Source organism: Heterodontus francisci, chromosome 34 (genome assembly GCF_036365525.1).
Source record: "Heterodontus francisci isolate sHetFra1 chromosome 34, sHetFra1.hap1, whole genome shotgun sequence".
NCBI lineage: Eukaryota > Metazoa > Chordata > Chondrichthyes > Heterodontiformes > Heterodontidae > Heterodontus > Heterodontus francisci.
This window is the reverse complement of record NC_090404.1, coordinates 10511844-10532874: the sequence shown is the minus strand read 5'-3', so window position 1 is coordinate 10532874 and position 21031 is coordinate 10511844. Positions and strand designations below refer to the sequence as shown.

The 21031-nt window shown below is 41.7% G+C and overlaps 1 long non-coding RNA gene and 2 gene segments (V, D, J or C); 1 reads left to right on the top strand and 2 right to left on the bottom strand.

Annotated features, from left to right (window-relative positions):
- Window positions 1-1340: 1340 nt before the first annotated feature.
- Window positions 1341-3323, bottom strand: LOC137348494 (T cell receptor alpha variable 38-1-like). The segment is given in 2 exon segments: window positions 1341-2522; window positions 3261-3323. Coding segments are annotated over 2 exon segments (387 nt in total).
- A 10279-nt stretch (window positions 3324-13602) lies between these two features.
- Window positions 13603-18746, top strand: LOC137348493 (uncharacterized). 2 transcript variants are annotated; one of them, XR_010969118.1, is made up of 4 exons: window positions 13603-13662; window positions 14030-14494; window positions 14633-14981; window positions 16590-18746. It is a non-coding gene; the product is annotated as an uncharacterized lncRNA (long non-coding RNA). The 2 variants fall into 2 exon arrangements; XR_010969117.1 differs by having other exon boundaries at window positions 13621-14494.
- On the bottom strand, window positions 18373-18904 carry LOC137348492 (T cell receptor alpha variable 38-1-like). The segment is given in 2 exon segments: window positions 18373-18752; window positions 18859-18904. Coding segments are annotated over 2 exon segments (366 nt in total).
- Between the last annotated feature and the right edge of the window lie 2127 nt (window positions 18905-21031).

Genomic DNA, 21031 nt, shown 5'->3' with positions numbered 1-21031 from the left:
TTGAAAGTGTATTGTAGGGTAGCGGATTATAAACAATCTGGTGAAGTAATAACTGAGGTAGGGCCTAGAGTGATATAAAAGAGAAACAGTCTAGTGTAATAGAAACAGGGGCATGGTCTAGTGAAGTAATAACTGAGATAGGGCCTACAGTGATATAAGGTCTACTGTACGTTACATATAAAATGAAGTGGCAAGAGTGTGAGGCACCCCATTTTCTCTATCGAAAGAAACTGATCTTTTTTGCACTTTCTGAAATGTCCGCTATGAATGGTTTCGTAATGTACTTTTTCTTATAAATTTTATGAATAAAGTATATTTTTGGGATAAAAGAGAAAAGATCTAGTGTCATATAAACAGAGGCATCACCTAGTCCATTAATAACAAAGACAGTCCTTAATGTAACATAAAGAGAGCATGTTCTAGTGCAGTAATAACTGAGACAGGGCCAGTGTAAAATATGCAAAGAGGTGGGAGCATGCGGTAAATAAAGAGACAGGGCCCAGTGTCATATAAACGGGAACATATTCTAGTGCAGTACAACTGAGACTGGCACTGATGCAATATAAACAGAAGCATTGGCTAGTTCAGTACTAATTGACACAGGGCCTGGTGTAAAATAAACAGAGATCACGTGTAATGTATTAATAACAGAGACCGGTCCAAGGGTGAAATATAACTCGGCAAAATATACTTCCTATGGTGCGAATGGATTTCACATTTCTCCCCAGATCATATGAAATCTGATTGTGAAAGTATTTACAGAATGGGCATTAGAAATTGAAAAAATGACTGGAATCTGTAGTTTGTTATTTGGAGACCATCGAATGTGACAGGGTTTGGCTGGAGAATCCGCTCCCCCGAGGAAAGGTGAACTCCCCGATTTAATTTGTGTGGTTTCCAAGAGCACAGTAAGATTTGAAACCACGGAGTTTCTGATGGACAAGTCCGAGTTCAGCTGATGGATGAAGTTATCTCCAGGAACTTTAGCTCAGCAGCCGTCTCTGCGTGTTGCCTATATCATGCTGGCAGAGATCAGCGTTTCCAGGGGGATTCCTGAGGATGTGCTGCCATCTGGTGGAATAAATTAGAATTTCTTCTCGGCAATGTTTCCATCAATTCGGAGAACTATTGTTTCCAAGTTCCTTTTGCACGACGTTCAGAAGGAAACTATACCAAACCGGTATGGTAATTAAATAATTGTATTTGGTGCAAGAGAAATCAGAGTTAACACATCAGATTGCCAAGAATCTTACCAGCTATGGCAATACATACAATAAAAATGACATGGCCCGTTCCCACTGGGAACGCTGTGGATCTGATAAACGGACCAGTACAATGAACAGCTCAGCCCTTCTATTGTAACTGTAAGTGTTACGGAGCACCACCTTTCCTAAAGGAGAACCACAACCACAGTCATGGTTTATATCCTTGCCAATACCCTCGATGTCCCTTCATTGTCTCAAGCTTATACATTTCAAATTTTTTTTTAGATTATATCTGTTGCGCATGGTTTTCTAGTCTTTGTACAATGTCATTTTCACGGTTTGTGCCTCACCAACGCAACATTTTGGTACTTTTATTAACAGCAATTTGTTCTTTGACCATCTGCCCCGGGGTCTAAAGCAGACCACGTCTGAATTTACAGAGTATTACTCCATTAATCATTGTTCATCAGCTTCTAATCCTGTCCTGGAAACGACCTCTTAAAACTTGTTCATATTGTAGATTCTTAGTTTCAATATCTGTAAGTATTTTTAAGATTGAGAAGTGTTTAATCAAAAGTTACTTTGGTTATCAGGTTCCTTTCCACCTGCCGTGTCTCTGTCTACACTGCAGACTGATATTTTAAACCAATCATTATTTGTTCGTTTACAATGAGTCACATCAGAAGTAGCGGTGCACGGATATAACTGGTTCCAGGTCACCTGCTGAAGTTTATATTCTCAATGTGAATGGCGAAAGCCCGGAGATACACAAATAAACAGCAGACAATTCTGCCCTCACACAGTTAATGTGATAATCAGACTGAATCAGTGTTCGATGTGAATGATTTTACATGGTGTTTATGTGGATTGTGCTCGGGTTCTGCCCGCACAGGAATGTATTCACGTGTCAGTGTGTGAGCCGCTGTTATAAACAGCCCTCAGCAGACAGCAGCTGTGACCCAGAAACCTGCGGCAGTTATTGTACGAGGCTGTGGCTCGTTCCCATCACTGTGAGACTCAGTGCACAGTAATAGACCGCTGTGTCAGACAGCCTCAGCTCCGAGATGGTCAATCGGTACGACTTGTCTGACTGCTGGACTGCATCAGAAAACCGATTTTGAGCGAAATCCGCCTTCATTTCAGCACTACCGCTCGTGTGCCTCTGGACTGCAAACTCGGGCTGTCTGCCTGGGTATCGGCAGTACCAAAATAAGTAATAACCATCGCCGGGATAGGTGCAGGTTAAAGTGACATCTTCTCCCTCTGTCCGTGTGAGAGAGGACTCCCGCTGAGTAACAGAATCTCCATCGCTCAGTTCTGGAACACACGGTTAAAGAAAGTGAAAATCACCGATGAAGACTTCAACTGAACCGAACTGACGGTGAAAATTCGCAGTCAGTGTTTCATAAAATTAAATAGAATTTAGAGAACAGAAAAGGTCATTCGGCCCAACTGGTCCATGCCAGGGTTCACTCTCCACACGTACATCCTGCATCACTCTTCATCTCATTCTATCAGCATAGCCTTCCATCCCTTTCTCCCTCATCTTTTTATCTAGCTTCCCCTTAAATACATCTGTACTATTCGCCTCAACCCCTCCTTGTGGCAGCGAGTTCCACAGTCTCACTACTCTCTGGGTAAAGATGTTTCTCCTGAATTCCCTATTGAATCTTTTGGTGACTCGTACTTATGGCCCATAGACTTGGAATTTTCCACTCGTGGAAAACTTTTCTCTACGTCTACCCTTTCCAACTCCTTCACATTTGAAAGATATCTATCAGGTTACCCTTCAGTTTTCTCTTTATTAGAGAAAAGAGCCACAGCCTGTACAATGGTTTCTGCGAAATTATCTCTCAATTCTGGTATCATTCTTGCAAATCGTTCTCGTACTTTCTCCTGTGTCACTATATCTTTGTTGCAATCTGGAGACCAGAACTGCTCACAAGAACCCAATTGTGGTCGAACCAAGTTCGATACAAGTTTAACATGAACTCGCTGTTCTTCAAATTTATTCCTCTGAAAATTAATCCCTTTCAAAAATTTTACATTTCTTACCGATAATGAATGTCACCCAGAGTACAGCGAGAACAGGGAGCCGCATTGCTGCTACTCCGGAATTCTACTGACCTTTTGTGTCTCAGAAACCTGCAGAATATCGAACATGAAAATCTGATGCTGGCCTGATGTCATTTCCTGCAGGACATCAAATAGAAAAAGCTGAGAGGATTGGCTCTGACTAGTCTGGTGTCACTTCCTTAACCCGAAGGATGTGTTTTTCTTTCAGAGAACTGAGACATTAGCATCGAATTCTGCTCATCAGAGACAAAGATTAATAAAAATAGTCACATGGATCTCTTATTAACCTGAGAGACAGTTTGATCTCTAATTGATCTGAGAGACAGTTTGATCTCTAATTGACCTGAGAGGCAGTTTGATCTCTAATTGATCTGAGAGACAGTTTGATCTCTAATTGACCTGAGAGACAGTTTGATCTCTAATTGACCTGAGAGGCAGTTTATTCTCTAATTGACCTGAGAGACAGTTTGATCTCTAATTGATCTGAGAGACAGTTTGATCTCTAATTGATCTGAGAGACAGTTTGATCTCTAATTGACCTGAGAGGCAGTTTATTCTCTAATTGACCTGAGAGACAGTTTGATCTCGAATTGATCTGAGAGACAGTTTGATCTCTAATTGACCTGAGAGGCAGTTTATTCTCCAATTGACCTGAGAGACAGTTTGATCTCTAATTGACCTGAGAGACAGTTTGATCTCTAATTGACCTGAGAGACAGTTTGAGCTCTAATTGACCTGAGAGACAGTTTATTCTCTAATTGACCTGAGAGACAGTTTGATCTCTAATTGACCTGAGAGACAGTTTGATCTCTAATTGAACTGAGAGGCAGTTTATTCGCTAATTGACCTGAGACACAGTTTGATCTCTAATTGACCTGAGAGACAGTTTATTCTCTAATTGACTTGAGAGGCAGTTCATTCTCTAATTGACCTGAGAGACAGTTTGATCTCTAATTGACCTGAGAGACAGTTTATTCTCTAATTGATCTGAGAGACAGTTTGATCTCTAATTGATCTGAGAGACAGTTTGATCTCTAATTGACCTGAGAGACAGTTTGATCTCTAATTGACCTGAGAGGCAGTTTATTCTCTAATTGACCTGAGAGACAGTTTGATCTCTAATTGATCTGAGAGACAGTTTGATCTTTAATTGACCTGAGAGACAGTTTATTCTCTAATTGACCTGAGAGACAGTTTGATCTCTAATTGACCTGAGAGGCAGTTTATTCTCCAATTGACCTGAGAGACAGTTTGATCTCTAATTGACCTGAGAGACAGTTTGATCTCTAATTGACCTGAGAGACAGTTTGAGCTCTAATTGACCTGAGAGACAGTTTATTCTCTAATTGACATGAGAGACAGTTTGATCTCTAATTGACCTGAGAGACAGTTTGATCTCTAATTGACCTGAGAGGCAGTTTATTCGCTAATTGACCTGAGAGACAGTTTGATCTCTAATTGACTTGAGAGACAGTTTGATCTCTAATTGACTTGAGAGGCAGTTCATTCTCTAATTGACCTGAGAGACAGTTTGATCTCTAATTGACCTGAGAGGCAGTTTATTCTCTAATTGACCTGAGAGACAGTTTGATCTCTAATTGACCTGAGAGGCAGTTTATTCTCTAATTGACCTGAGAGACAGTTAGATCTCTAATTGACCTGAGCGGCAGTTTATTCTCTAATTGACCTGAGAGGCAGTTTATTCTCTAATTGACCTGAGAGACAGTTTGATCTCTAATTGACCTGAGAGACAGTTTGATCTCTAATTGACCTGAGAGACAGTTTATTCTCTAATTGACCTGAGAGACAGTTTGATCTCTAATTGATCTGAGAGACAGTTTGATCTCTAATTGACCTGAGAGGCAGTTTATTCTCCAATTGACCTGAGAGACAGTTTGATCTCTAATTGACCTGAGAGACAGTTTGATCTCTAATTGACCTGAGAGACAGTTTGAGCTCTAATTGACCTGAGAGACAGTTTATTCTCTAATTGACCTGAGAGACAGTTTGATCTCTAATTGACCTGAGAGACAGATTGATCTCTAATTGACCTGAGAGGCAGTTTATTCGCTAATTGACCTGAGACACAGTTTGATCTCTAATTGACCTGAGAGACAGTTTATTCTCTAATTGACTTGAGAGGCAGTTCATTCTCTAATTGACCTGAGAGACAGTTTGATCTCTAATTGACCTGAGAGACAGTTTATTCTCTAATTGATCTGAGAGACAGTTTGATCTCTAATTGATCTGAGAGACAGTTTGATCTCTAATTGACCTGAGAGACAGTTTGATCTCTAATTGACCTGAGAGGCAGTTTATTCTCTAATTGATCTGAGAGACAGTTTGATCTCTAATTGATCTGAGAGACAGTTTGATCTTTAATTGACCTGAGAGACAGTTTATTCTCTAATTGACCTGAGAGACAGTTTGATCTCTAATTGACCTGAGAGGCAGTTTATTCTCCAATTGACCTGAGAGACAGTTTGATCTCTAATTGACCTGAGAGACAGTTTGATCTCTAATTGACCTGAGAGGCAGTTTATTCGCTAATTGACCTGAGAGACAGTTTGATCTCTAATTGACTTGAGAGACAGTTTGATCTCTAATTGACTTGAGAGGCAGTTCATTCTCTAATTGACCTGAGAGACAGTTTGATCTCTAATTGACCTGAGAGGCAGTTTATTCTCTAATTGACCTGAGAGACAGTTTGATCTCTAATTGACCTGAGAGACAGTTTGATCTCTAATTGACCTGAGAGACAGTTTGAGCTCTAATTGACCTGAGAGACAGTTTATTCTCTAATTGACCTGAGAGACAGTTTGATCTCTAATTGACCTGAGAGGCAGTTTATTCGCTAATTGACCTGAGAGACAGTTTGATCACTAATTGACTTGAGAGACAGTTTGATCTCTAATTGACTTGAGAGGCAGTTCATTCTCTAATTGACCTGAGAGACAGTTTGATCTCTAATTGACCTGAGAGGCAGTTTATTCTCTAATTGACCTGAGAGACAGTTAGATCTCTAATTGACCTGAGCGGCACTTTATTCTCTAATTGACCTGAGAGGCAGTTTATTCTCTAATTGACCTGAGAGACAGTTTGATCTCTAATTGACCTGAGAGACAGTTTGATCTCTAATTGACCTGAGAGGCAGTTTATTCTCTAATTGACCTGAGAGACAGTTTGATCTCTAATTGACCTGAGAGGCAGTTTATTCTCTAATTGACCTGAGAGACAGTTAGATCTCTAATTGACCTGAGCGGCAGTTTATTCTCTAATTGACCTGAGAGGCAGTTTATTCTCTAATTGACCTGAGAGACAGTTTGATCTCTAATTGACCTGAGAGACAGTTTGATCTCTAATTGACCTGAGAGGCAGTTTATTCTCTAATTGACCTGAGAGACAGTTTGATCTCTAATTGACCTGAGAGGCAGTTTATTCTCTAATTGACCTGAGAGACAGTTTGATCTCTAATTGACTTGAGAGACAGTTTGATCTCTAATTGACCTGAGAGGCAGTTTATTCTCTAATTGACCTGAGAGACAGTTTGATCTCTAATTGACCTGAGAGGCAGTTTATTCTCCAATTGACCTGAGAGACAGTTTGATCTCTAATTGACCTGAGAGACAGTTTGATCTCTAATTGACCTGAGAGACAGTTTGAGCTCTAATTGACCTGAGAGACAGTTTATTCTCTAATTGACATGAGAGACAGTTTGATCTCTAATTGACCTGAGAGACAGTTTGATCTCTAATTGACCTGAGAGGCAGTTTATTCGCTAATTGACCTGAGAGACAGTTTGATCTCTAATTGACTTGAGAGACAGTTTGATCTCTAATTGACTTGAGAGGCAGTTAATTCTCTAATTGACCTGAGAGACAGTTTGATCTCTAATTGACCTGAGAGGCAGTTTATTCTCTAATTGACCTGAGAGACAGTTTGATCTCTAATTGACCTGAGAGGCAGTTTATTCTCTAATTGACCTGAGAGACAGTTAGATCTCTAATTGACCTGAGCGGCAGTTTATTCTCTAATTGACCTGAGAGGCAGTTTATTCTCTAATTGACCTGAGAGACAGTTTGATCTCTAATTGACCTGAGAGACAGTTTGATCTCTAATTGACCTGAGAGACAGTTTATTCTCTAATTGACCTGAGAGACAGTTTGATCTCTAATTGACCTGAGAGACAGTTTGATCTCTAATTGACCTGAGAGACAGTTTATTCTCAAATTGACCTGAGAGTCAGTTTGATCTCTAATTGATCTGAGAGACAGTTTGATCTCTAATTGACCTGAGAGGCAGTTTATTCTCTAATTGACCTGAGAGACAGTTTGATCTCTAATTGACCTGAGAGACAGTTTGATCTCTAATTGACCTGAGAGACAGTTTGAGCTCTAATTGACCTGAGAGACAGTTTATTCTCTAATTGACCTGAGAGACAGTTTGATCTCTAATTGACCTGAGAGACAGTTTGATCTCTAATTGACCTGAGAGGCAGTTTATTCGCTAATTGACCTGAGACACAGTTTGATCTCTAATTGACCTGAGAGACAGTTTATTCTCTAATTGACTTGAGAGGCAGTTCATTCTCTAATTGACCTGAGAGACAGTTTGATCTCTAATTGACCTGAGAGACAGTTTATTCTCTAATTGATCTGAGAGACAGTTTGATCTCTAATTGATCTGAGAGACAGTTTGATCTCTAATTGACCTGAGAGACAGTTTGATCTCTAATTGACCTGAGAGGCAGTTTATTCTCTAATTGACCTGAGAGACAGTTTGATCTCTAATTGATCTGAGAGACAGTTTGATCTTTAATTGACCTGAGAGACAGTTTATTCTCTAATTGACCTGAGAGACAGTTTGATCTCTAATTGACCTGAGAGGCAGTTTATTCTCCAATTGACCTGAGAGACAGTTTGATCTCTAATTGACCTGAGAGACAGTTTGATCTCTAATTGACCTGAGAGGCAGTTTATTCGCTAATTGACCTGAGAGACAGTTTGATCTCTAATTGACTTGAGAGACAGTTTGATCTCTAATTGACTTGAGAGGCAGTTCATTCTCTAATTGACCTGAGAGACAGTTTGATCTCTAATTGACCTGAGAGGCAGTTTATTCTCTAATTGACCTGAGAGACAGTTTGATCTCTAATTGACCTGAGAGACAGTTTGATCTCTAATTGACCTGAGAGACAGTTTGAGCTCTAATTGACCTGAGAGACAGTTTATTCTCTAATTGACCTGAGAGACAGTTTGATCTCTAATTGACCTGAGAGGCAGTTTATTCGCTAATTGACCTGAGAGACAGTTTGATCACTAATTGACTTGAGAGACAGTTTGATCTCTAATTGACTTGAGAGGCAGTTCATTCTCTAATTGACCTGAGAGACAGTTTGATCTCTAATTGACCTGAGAGGCAGTTTATTCTCTAATTGACCTGAGAGACAGTTAGATCTCTAATTGACCTGAGCGGCACTTTATTCTCTAATTGACCTGAGAGGCAGTTTATTCTCTAATTGACCTGAGAGACAGTTTGATCTCTAATTGACCTGAGAGACAGTTTGATCTCTAATTGACCTGAGAGACAGTTTATTCTCTAATTGACCTGAGAGACAGTTTGATCTCTAATTGACCTGAGAGACAGTTTGATCTCTAATTGACCTGAGAGACAGTTTATTCTCTAATTGACCTGAGAGTCAGTTTGATCTCTAATTGACCTGAGAGACAGTTTGATCTCTAATTGATCTGAGAGGCAGTTTATTCGCTAATTGACCTGAGACACAGTTTGATCTCTAATTGACTTGAGAGACAGTTTGATCTCTAATTGACTTGAGAGGCAGTTCATTCTCTAATTGACCTGAGACACAGTTTGATCTCTAATTGACATGAGAGACAGTTTGATCTCTAATTGACCTGAGAGGCAGTTTATTCTCCAATTGACCTGAGAGACAGTTTGATCTCTAATTGACCTGAGAGACAGTTTGATCTCTAATTGACCTGAGAGGCAGTTTATTCGCTAATTGACCTGAGAGACAGTTTGATCTCTAATTGACTTGAGAGACAGTTTGATCTCTAATTGACTTGAGAGGCAGTTCATTCTCTAATTGACCTGAGAGACAGTTTGATCTCTAATTGACCTGAGAGGCAGTTTATTCTCTAATTGACCTGAGAGACAGTTTGATCTCTAATTGACCTGAGAGACAGTTTGATCTCTAATTGACCTGAGAGACAGTTTGAGCTCTAATTGACCTGAGAGACAGTTTATTCTCTAATTGACCTGAGAGACAGTTTGATCTCTAATTGACCTGAGAGGCAGTTTATTCGCTAATTGACCTGAGAGACAGTTTGATCACTAATTGACTTGAGAGACAGTTTGATCTCTAATTGACTTGAGAGGCAGTTCATTCTCTAATTGACCTGAGAGACAGTTTGATCTCTAATTGACCTGAGAGGCAGTTTATTCTCTAATTGACCTGAGAGACAGTTAGATCTCTAATTGACCTGAGCGGCACTTTATTCTCTAATTGACCTGAGAGGCAGTTTATTCTCTAATTGACCTGAGAGACAGTTTGATCTCTAATTGACCTGAGAGACAGTTTGATCTCTAATTGACCTGAGAGACAGTTTATTCTCTAATTGACCTGAGAGACAGTTTGATCTCTAATTGACCTGAGAGACAGTTTGATCTCTAATTGACCTGAGAGACAGTTTATTCTCTAATTGACCTGAGAGTCAGTTTGATCTCTAATTGACCTGAGAGACAGTTTGATCTCTAATTGATCTGAGAGGCAGTTTATTCGCTAATTGACCTGAGACACAGTTTGATCTCTAATTGACTTGAGAGACAGTTTGATCTCTAATTGACTTGAGAGGCAGTTCATTCTCTAATTGACCTGAGACACAGTTTGATCTCTAATTGACATGAGAGACAGTTTGATCTCTAATTGACCTGAGAGGCAGTTTATTCTCTAATTGACCTGAGAGACAGTTTGATCTCTAATTGACCTGAGAGGCAGTTTATTCTCTAATTGACCTGAGAGACAGTTAGATCTCTAATTGACCTGAGCGGCAGTTTATTCTCTAATTGACCTGAGAGGCAGTTTATTCTCTAATTGACCTGAGAGACAGTTTGATCTCTAATTGACCTGAGAGACAGTTTGATCTCTAATTGACCTGAGAGGCAGTTTATTCTCTAATTGACCTGAGAGACAGTTTGATCTCTAATTGACCTGAGAGGCAGTTTATTCTCTAATTGACCTGAGAGACAGTTTGATCTCTAATTGACTTGAGAGACACTTTGATCTCTAATTGACCTGAGAGGCAGTTTATTCTCTAATTGACCTGAGAGACAGTTTGATCTCTAATTGACCTGAGAGGCAGTTTATTCTCTAATTGACCTGAGAGACAGTTAGATCTCTAATTGACCTGAGCGGCAGTTTATTCTCTAATTGACCTGAGAGGCAGTTTATTCTCTAATTGACCTGAGAGACAGTTTGATCTCTAATTGACCTGAGAGACAGTTTGATCTCTAATTGATCTGAGAGACAGTTTGATCTCTAATTGACCTGAGAGGCAGTTTATTCTCTAATTGACCTGAGAGACAGTTTGAGCTCTAATTGACCTGAGACACAGTTTGATCTCTAATTGACCTGAGAGGCAGTTTATTCTCTAATTGATCTGAGAGACAGTTTGATCTCTAATTGACCTGAGAGTCAGTTTGATCTCTAATTGGTCTGAGAGACAGTTTATTCTCTAATTGACCTGAGAGGCAGTTTATTCTCTAATTGACCTGAGAGACAGTTTGATCTCTAATTGACCTGAGAGGCAGTTTGATCTCTAATTGACCTGAGACACAGTTTGATCTCTAATTGACCTGAGAGACAGTTTGATCTCTAATTGACCTGAGAGGCAGTTTGATCTCTAATTGACCTGAGACACAGTTTGATCTCTAATTGACCTGAGAGACAGTTTATTCTCTAATTGACCTGAGAGACAGTTTGATCTCTAATTGATCTGAGAGGCAGTTTATTCTCTAATTGACCTGAGAAACAGTTTGATCTCTAATTGACCTGAGAGACAGTTTGATCTCTAATTGACCTGAGAGGCAGTTTATTCTCTAATTGACCTGAGAGACAGTTTGATCTCTAATTGACCTGAGAGACAGTTTGATCTCTAATTGATCTGAGAGACAGTTTATTCTCTAATTGATCTGAGAGACAGTTTGAGCTCTAATTAACCTGAGAGACAGTTTGATCTATAATCGACTTGTGCAAGAGTTTGATTTTTACTTCGTCTGTGGGAAGTCGACTCAAAGAAACAAAGACTGTTGTTGAATGTAGCTGATGATGTTCAGTTTGTTTCTCTCAATGTCACTACTCACACTGAGCTGATTGACGGGTTATATGGGGTCGGATTTCACTAACCTTTCGCTGGGAACAGACAAGTGGAGCATTTCCTCTGTCTTCGCAACATCTCAAACTCGATGGTAAATCTCATCTACTGGCTAGTTTCGTGTAATCGTTGCTCATTTCCCGATCCCTGTTAGCTCAGACCTGCACATCTCCGGGGTGAATAACAGGACCAATATGGACTCGGAAATGTTCTGGATCTGGTGCATTATCTGTCAGGTGAAATCTTTCAAAAGTGATCCAATCTCAACGGTGACCTCAAGGTCGTCACATTTGAAAGTTTCAGCGTTTAGAAATACTGACTGATTGAAACCAACAGTTTACCGGTAGATGATGAGTGCCAGTGGTAACACATCCCGCTTTGGAGATGGGTGACTACTTATCATGTCCATGCTGAACTTAACACAGTAAGTATGAAGGCGGTGGCGTAGTGGTATTGTCACTGGACTAGTAACCCAAAAACCCGGGGTATTATTCTGGGGACATGGGTTCAAATCCCACCACAGCAGAAGGTGGAAATTGAATTCAATTAATAAATCTGGAATGAAAAAGCTAGTTCGAATGATAGCCATGAGACCATTGTCGATTGTTGTCAAAACCCATCTGATTCACTAATGTCCTTTCGGGAAGGAAATCTGCCATCCTTACCTGGTCTGGCTTACATGTGACTCCAGACCCACAGCAATGTGGTTGACTATTACATGGCCTAGCAAGCCACTCAGTTGTATCTAACCATTACGAAATCAACCCCAAATGGACTGCTGCGGTTCAAGAAGGCAGCTCACCACCACCTTATCAAGGGCAATTAAGGATGGGCAATAAATGCTGGCCTTGCCAGCGACGCCCAAATCCCATGAATGAGTTAAAAAAAAAGTATTAATGATGCTCATGGACTGGAGGATGTTCATTTCTACCTGAGCATGAGACTAATTACGAATAAGTTCACTTTTCACCTTAATTAGAGAGAAAGATCTACCTTCCTAAATATAGAGACAATGAGTTTTACAGAAAGCGAGACAAAGCGAGAAAGAGGCCGAATGGCTGATCATGCGACACAGAACAAGGGGGTGAGAAAGACTCAGAAACACCGGCAGGGAAGGAAAGCGATTGGAGAGAGCCAGCTGTATTTGGTCTTCAACTAACAGTGATTGGTTCACAGCTGACGTCAGATCTGAGAAAGCAGACAATCGCAGCACTGAGAAACGCCCCTCAGTTTCCCAATAAGTGAAGCCCGCCTCTGATCTGAGTTTACTCTTCAGTAGATGACTAGAAGCGTCTACATATTTTAAAAGTGTTCTGTTTACAGTCGAATATTAAACCAGATACCATGATCTCCCTATGTTCCTTACTGACAATAATGACCATGCTGCCTGGTAAGTCTGTTTAAATGGTCACTATGTGTTCCATGGGTGATATTTACTCTCAGATGTTTCACACAGTCTATACGTTGTTACAGGATCGAGTGGTGAAGATTCAGTTTCCCAGGATCCGCCTGAATTAACAGTTCAGGAAGGACAGAGCGTAATACTGAACTGTAGTTACACCGCTAAATACACTGGCCCAACTCTCTTCTGGTACATCCAGTATCCAGGGGAAGCTCCGAAGTATTTACTGAGGAGGTACAGCACAGGTCAAAGGGATGAGTCTCACGATTTTGCAGACCGGTTTTCTGCTGATTTGGACGAAGACAAGCAAACGGTTCCATTGAAAGTCTCCAGGGCTCTTCTCTCTGACTCTGCCGTGTATCACTGTGCGCTGAGCCCCACACTGTTACAAAGGCGCAGTCAGTCTGTACAATAACCGGAAAGATAGGCACACTCTTACTTATCAGAACTGGGACCTGAATTGTGAACTGTTAATAGAACCAAAACTATACAAACCAGTTTGGTCTAATGGTCTCTTTCTGTCCTGCAGAATCTGTGCCATTCTGTGCAGAATCCCCCTTTTCATCGGCTGTGAGTATTTTTCATGGTGAGTAAGCAACACTTATAACGGGAGACTCTGTCTGATAACAGAACACGATTAATTATTTCCTATCACTACCCCACCTAACAGATTGATTCTCCTAACGGGCCGAAAATTGGGTTTAGTGCCAATATTATTCTTTACCGAGAGAGCTGTGGATGCTCAGTTGCCGAGTGTATTCCAGGTTGGAATATGTTTGGATACTAAGAGTATTAAGGGATACAGGGATAGCGCGGGAAGGTGGAGTTGAGGTAAAAGATCAGCCATAATTTGTTGAATGGCGAAGCGGGCTTGACGGGCCTAATGGCCTACTCCAGCTCCTTTGTCTTTTGTTCTAATGCTCTTCTGTCCCGCTCTCTTGTGAGAAAAACAGTTCAATGCTCGTCGCCGTGATGTCATGAATTGGAGACCGAAGAAGCTGTGAGCTGATTGGATGTATTGGAGAACAAAGGAGCTGTGAGCTGATTGGATGTATTGGAGAACAAAGGAGCTGTGAGCTGATTGGATGAACTGGAGAACAAAGGAGCTGTGAGCTGATTGGGTGTCACCTGTTGACGCGGTCAGGAATCAACGAATCAGCAGAAAGGCCGGATGTTTCTAAACATTTTCTTAACTAAAACAATTACAGTTTCAACTCGCAGTTCTGATGAAGGGTCACAGACCTGAAACGCCATCTCTGCTTCTCTCACCACAGATGCTGCCAGACCTGCTGAGTATTTCCAGCATTTCTTGTTTTTATTACAGTCTCAACTCATTATGTTCAAATCTACCATCATCTCTGCAAATATCTTGGTTGTTACCTTTTATTCATTCGTCACAGCTGCAGCTCCCTTAACTGGTAAAGTTTCCTCTTGCAGGTTTCACTGACATAGATCATCTTTCTCTCTACTTGCAATGTATTTATTTATCTTTATGAAATTAGTTACAATAAAATGCTGATAAAAGCTTTGCGTTCTGTATTTCTGAATTTCTGCAGGTTTTCCGGGTGTAGTCTCGGTCTGACAGAGGCCGGTAACAGCGATGTAGTTTGAAGGAGACTCGCTGAACCTTGATTTCAGCGATTCGACCACTGCTGGTTTCTATACATTACAGCTGTCCCGTTCGGACCGGGATAAATGTTTCACATTCTTCATCTACATTCCTTTTGGTGGGGAAGTTTTCAGAGCTTGATTTTCTGCATCTCTCGACTCTTCAAAAAGTGAGGGGAATTTCGCCATCCACGACTTGCGGCTGTCTGATAGCGCCATGTATTACTGCGGGCTGAAAGGCACAGTGACAGGAACCGGAGGGACCTTCATAGAAAAACATTGCTGGAATGTGACAAGGTGAATAGAATAACAGGCAGAGAGGGGAGATACGGGAACTTCCTGAAATTGTTACTAGAACATGCTGATATAAAATACTCCAAATAAACGACATGCCGAGTGCAACAGGTAGGGCATTGAGGAAGGTTTCTTCTGGTCCTGTTAGTTTGGATATATCTGAACATAGTGCAAAGATGCATTCAGAGAATTTATACCAGCTTATAAATTAAAGATAGTGCGACAGAAACACTACACAATTTGGCACTGACTTATAGTCTTTCAATGAGCTGCATAAAGCAGACAAAAACAGCAGCAGATATTTACCACTGCGGAACCGCGCTGACTGTGTGCAGGAGGAAGGAACAGAGATTTTGAATTTACATAAAACCTTATCCAGTGTGTTCAAATGACCCAAAACGCTTCTTTGGTCAAGTAAATCATTGAGTTACGCATTTAGCCTGACTTTGTATGTGAATAAATGACGCACCGTGGTTATTTGGATTCATTTAAATTTTACACCTACTTTAATCATGTTACTGGCATTAGCTTTTTTAGTAAGTGCAATGTATTTATTTTTTAGCCGCTTGTTGCCAGGTTACGGAGAAATTCACATTTCTTATGTTCATCTGGCGTTTTCTAGAGAAGCGTCACTCCCGTAGCACTGCCTGCAACCTCTATGTCACCCAACAGGGGGCGGCACACTCCATCCTTTTCCCATCAGTGAAGTCCCATCCCTCAGTCAGGGAACCTCCTTCGTTTGTTGCAGGAAATCATTGGTATTAGTTAATTAAATAAACATAGCCTGTTGTCAGCCGGAACTTCCTGTAATGGAAAAGAGGGATTGTGAAAGCTGAACAATTGAATGCGAAGACCTGAAACACAGAGAATCCGTTAGGTCAGCGATTTGACACAATCTTTGTTTAAAAATCAAACTGATTTCACCGAGAATGTTGTATAGGTTTAATTCACTGACGGTGAAGCGAGCAGAGCGCTTGCAATGATCAGTGTGAGATGATGTCAGTCACGTGTTGAATTGGCTCAGGAAAATTTTTGTAATCTTCTGCGGACGTGGTTGTCGCTGGTAAGGCCTGTATTTGTTTTGCATCTCCACTTGCCCTGTTACAATTGACCGTCTTGCTGGGCTACGAGACAAAGCTGCTAAAAGTCTGTAGCGTTCGTATGGGGCTGGAGTCGTCCTTTCAGGATAGTTGGGGACCGGCAATAAACGCGGCCTCGTCAGTAACAACTGCAATCCGAGAATAAATTAACATCCACTTCTGTTATCCAATCAGAGTGGGTCTCTCTCATAGGTCAGATTATCTCAAAGACTGTTAGCGGACCGTCCCGATTGGTTTAACTTGGAGCACGTGATTTATCAGTGACGAATATTGCAGTGAGCTGCCAATGCTTCACTGTAGAGAGTGTTGGACATCAGCTCCACCTGAAAAAATACACACACTGGCAAGGGTTATCCGAGATTATGTATTTCAAATTCACCCTTCTTACTCCCTCACCTGCATAACTTTTGGTAAGTCTTTAAAAGGTGTCATAGTACAAACTGTTCTCAAGCACAGGTTCTTATCAAACCCACATTTAACTTGTAATCTGTGCTTTCAATCTTTCCACCAGATCTGAGCCAGGGAGATTCTGTATCTCAGGATTGGTCGGCTACAGTCCTGAAAATGGGACAGACTTTCAGAACATAAATGTGGCTATTCGACAACAGCATGTGTGTATGACCTGTACTGGTACCGGAAGTATCCTGATGCTCCCCCGGAGATGATCGTGTGGAGAAGTTCTCCTGACAGTCAGGGAAAAGCAAAATATATTGGGAATTACTTTATTTCTTAACTAAACGCATATTCAAAAGTGTCTATTTTAACCGTCACTACGTCCAGCTGAGTGACACGGCGCTGTACATTTATGGATTCGCCCCATCGTTCAGACACAGTGCTAAAACCCAGTTCTCCTCTCGTACAGAAACTGACTGCGGTCTGTTGTGGTAGAGGCTGAGTTTCAGTTCGGTCAGATAGAGCTGCAGCACAGAGTGCAATTCCTGAGAGCGGAATCATCCCATCAAACAGCACAGAAAGAGGTCTTTATCTCTCTTTCTTAGTGTCTCTCTGTTTCACTCACTGAACTCAGTCTCACTTTCATCTCTTTCCGTCTGTTGGTGTCTCTCTATATGACTCACTGTACTCAGTCTCACCTTTAACACTCGCCCTCTGTTGCTGATTCTCTATGTCACTGCGTACAGTCTCAATTTTATCTATCGCCCTGTATTGGTGTCTCTCGGTATCACTGTGCTCAGTCGCACCTTCATCTATGTCCCTATGTTGGTGTTTCTCTTAATCACGATACTCAATCTCACCTTCATCTCTCTCCCTCTGTCGGTGTTTCTCTTTACCATGATACTCAATCTCACCTTCATCTCTCTCCCTCTGTCGGTGTTTCTCTTTACCATGATACTCAATCTCACCTTCATCTCTCTCCCTCTGTCGGTGTTTCTCTTTATCACGATACTCAATCTCACCTTCATCTCTCTCCCTCTGTCGGTGTTTCTCTTTATCACGATACTCAATCTCACTTTTATCTATCTCATTCTGTTGGTCTCTCTGTATCACTCACTGTGCTCAGTCTCACCTTTATCTTTGTGCATCATTTGGGAAGCTCTGTCAAAGTGTACAGACAGGAACAGGGTGATCTATGGAAAAGGGTTCTCTCACCAGCATGTAACCATTGATCAAATCTTTCAGCATTGGCACCATACAGGCACGGAGCTGATGCACTGTGGGGAGGCTCACTCACCTGTATAGGAAAATTGTTCAGATTCTAAACATTGAGTACATACAGTGATAGAACTGATCCACCTTTGGGGCTTGTCGCCTGCACAAGTACGTTGGTCAGATCTTCCTTTCATTTTATTCTTTCGTAATTTTAACTTGCTGTTATTTTTCTGCTTCCTGCCTAGATTTTTTTTAACTTCCATTCGTCGCCATCTGTTCCCCGTTTCCTTTGTTCTCGTTTCTCCTCAGCTCCCCCATTACCTTTACAATCGGTAGATTTCCCTCACTGTCATGTGATACCCTGCAGTCCACAGGCTCTGTGAGATGCTGTCGGGCAGGTTTGAGGGACTTTTGAGTGACAGCAACCTCTGATCTGAACATTGAGCCCTGATTTCAATGGAATATACCGAAGCAGCAAGGACAGTTTAACTGGTAGATTGATTCTGTGCTGGATCTGTCTGTCTGATTGGATTCTGCAGTTTGTTTTCTCGGCCGCTCCTGGAAACAGTTGGGTGACAGTTTGATCCGAGGTTAATTTGGTTTCCTCTCGGTGTGTGTTTGAGCGCCTGACAGCGCGCTGCACATTGTGGCTGCATCTGCCCGGGATTCTACACAACTCCCAACAGACAGGATCTCCCACCCACAGTCCAAAGACAGTTTTTGTACAGGGGTGAGACTGCTTTCCATCACTGTGAGTCTGAGAGAGCGCAGTAATACACGGCAGAGTCAGTCAGCTGCAGACCCGAGATAGTTAAACTGGTGAATTTAGTCGCTGTCTGGAGCTCAGCAGAGAAACGGGCTCCAAATCCTTCGCCTCTGTCTTGCTCTGTGTTCCAAGACCGTCTCCAGACAACAAACTGGGGCTCTTTCTCTGCGTATTGCCGGTACCAATATAAATAATAGTTGTTTGCTGTGGTAATGTAGGTACATTTTATAGTCACCGCTTCATCTTCTCTCCTGTTCTCTGAAGACTGGGATTGAGTAACAGAATCGCCATAACTCTGATCTGTAACGTGTTTCCAGGAACAAGACATGATCGAGAATTAAAAGGCGTTACTGAAATATTTATTAACACAATAGCTTGGACACAACATAATTGAAATCATCCTTACCAAGAATAAACACCGCAAACACAACCCAGGCGCTGAATATCCGCATGGCTGCTGCCAAGACCGAACCTGCCGGTCCCTTTAAAAGGCCGATCCCAGACCGGAACAGACCCCGTCAGAGGCTCCTATTGGTTAACGTCACTTCCGGGTCCCATTGTTCCCCTCGAATGAAGCTATCTCCGGATCACCCGCCATATATTGAAATGAGATTCAAATGAGGGTCAGGGACAATCAAAGCCCCTTTGAGCCACAGAATGAAATATCTGATGGTGGAGTCAGTCACTCAGTGAACGCAGTGTATGATGTGAGGGAAGCATCGTCTTCGCTGGGGTTTGGGTTTATTTAACTGCTCGGCACCATCCGCACTGAGTGTTTGTTTATTTTTGTGCGGGTGTGTGAAGGCTCATCCAGAGCATTAACTTCATTATCATGCACTTTCCCTGTTTAAACGAAACTATCCACGCTGTGGGGTAGATTTCCTCTGGTCGCTATCTCGAACAAGACAGTGGTCGCATTCAAAAAGAATGAACTTGCGGTTTCGTTTAAACAGCTTTCACAGGAGATTTCCACAGAGAGACCAGAGGAAATCTTCCCCGCGTGTGTCCCCAGCAGAAGGGTCATGAAACCAGGCCCCGGTCAACCACTTCAGTCTGATTACAGGCAGTGAGTGAAATAAGATGAACATCTTCAAATACATTCAAACCCTGTCTTTATCACTTTGAGGTAATATCTTACCGCCATCATTTGACAGTGTTGTTAATTTCCCGAAGGGGAACATGTACTGAACCTGTGAGAATAATCTCTGAGTGAAGTTAACATGAGGCGCCATCCCACTGTGCTGAAATTAATCAGGATTGGGATTATGGTGGTTAGTGACATAGAGAAAAGGGTTTCTTTTTCTTTCCTGCGATGTGGGTGTCGCTGACAGGCCAGCATTTGTTGCCCATCCCAAATTGCCCACGAGCTCAGTTCAAAGGGCAGTTAAAAGTCAGCCACATTGCTGTGGGTCTGGAGTCACATGTAGGCCAGACCAGGTAAGGAAGGCAGATTTCCTGCCATAAAAGACATTACTCAACCAGATGGGTTTTTATGACAATCGATGATAGTTTTCATGGCACCATTACTGAGACTAGCTTTCAATCCCATGTTTTTAATCATTTTGTATGAATTAATTGAATTTCAATTCCACCAGCTGCCGCGGTGGGATTTAAACTCAGGTCCCTGGGGCATTATCCTGAGCCTCTGGATTACTAATGCATGATATTACCACAACGTCACGGTCTCCCGCCTTAAAGTGCTAACCCGGGTTAGTCCGATCTCCATGGATGTGCCCTCCACTCCACACTTTCACATTTAAGGCATTTTTTGTTCAAACTACCAAGCCCTTCATTGCTTTAAGGTTTTCATTGCATTAGGTATGAACACAAAATGCAGGCTTTGCCAGCGACGCTCACATCCAAGGAAAGGATAAGAAATTATCAGCAACTCCTTCATCAGCGTGGTAGGGAGAGATCATGATGGCGAATCTCAGACGGTAACTGACAAAGACGATAGGTTAATCGGCCTCACAGCACCGCGATGGGCTGTTGCAACTTGCAAGGTTCTAATGTCCACCCAGGTAGCTCACCCTCGTCTGCTTGTTCGGAACAACTTTAAAGGGCACACACGAATTGTTTCCTTAATGCATATTTTTTGCAAGTCAGCGATTTATCCAATTCCTATTTACTTTTGAATATTACTATTAAATCTGCTTCTACTAGCTGGCGAGGCAGTGTATCCCAGATCATAGCAGCTCATTGTCTAAAGATCTTTTCCCTCATGTCTGCAACAATTTACATTTATGTAGCGCTGTTGATATAATGAAACGTCCCATCAGCTGGTAGCGGCAGTCATTTTACTGAAACGTGAGTCATGTAGAGACCGATATTGCTGAGTACATAAGTCATCGATTGCACTGTCTGAACAAGGAATATTACTTTTGAAGATTATTAATGATACTCAGATTACCGCACAGCCCAATTTTAAGAGACCACAAATCCTTTGCCAAAGCCTGGAGGAGAAATAATGGTTGTCTTTATTTTAGTCCACACTTCAGTGAAGATGACAAGGCCTTAGAGAGGGTGCAGAGGGGATTTAATAGAATTGGATTAGGGATGAGGGACTTCAGTTCTGTGGA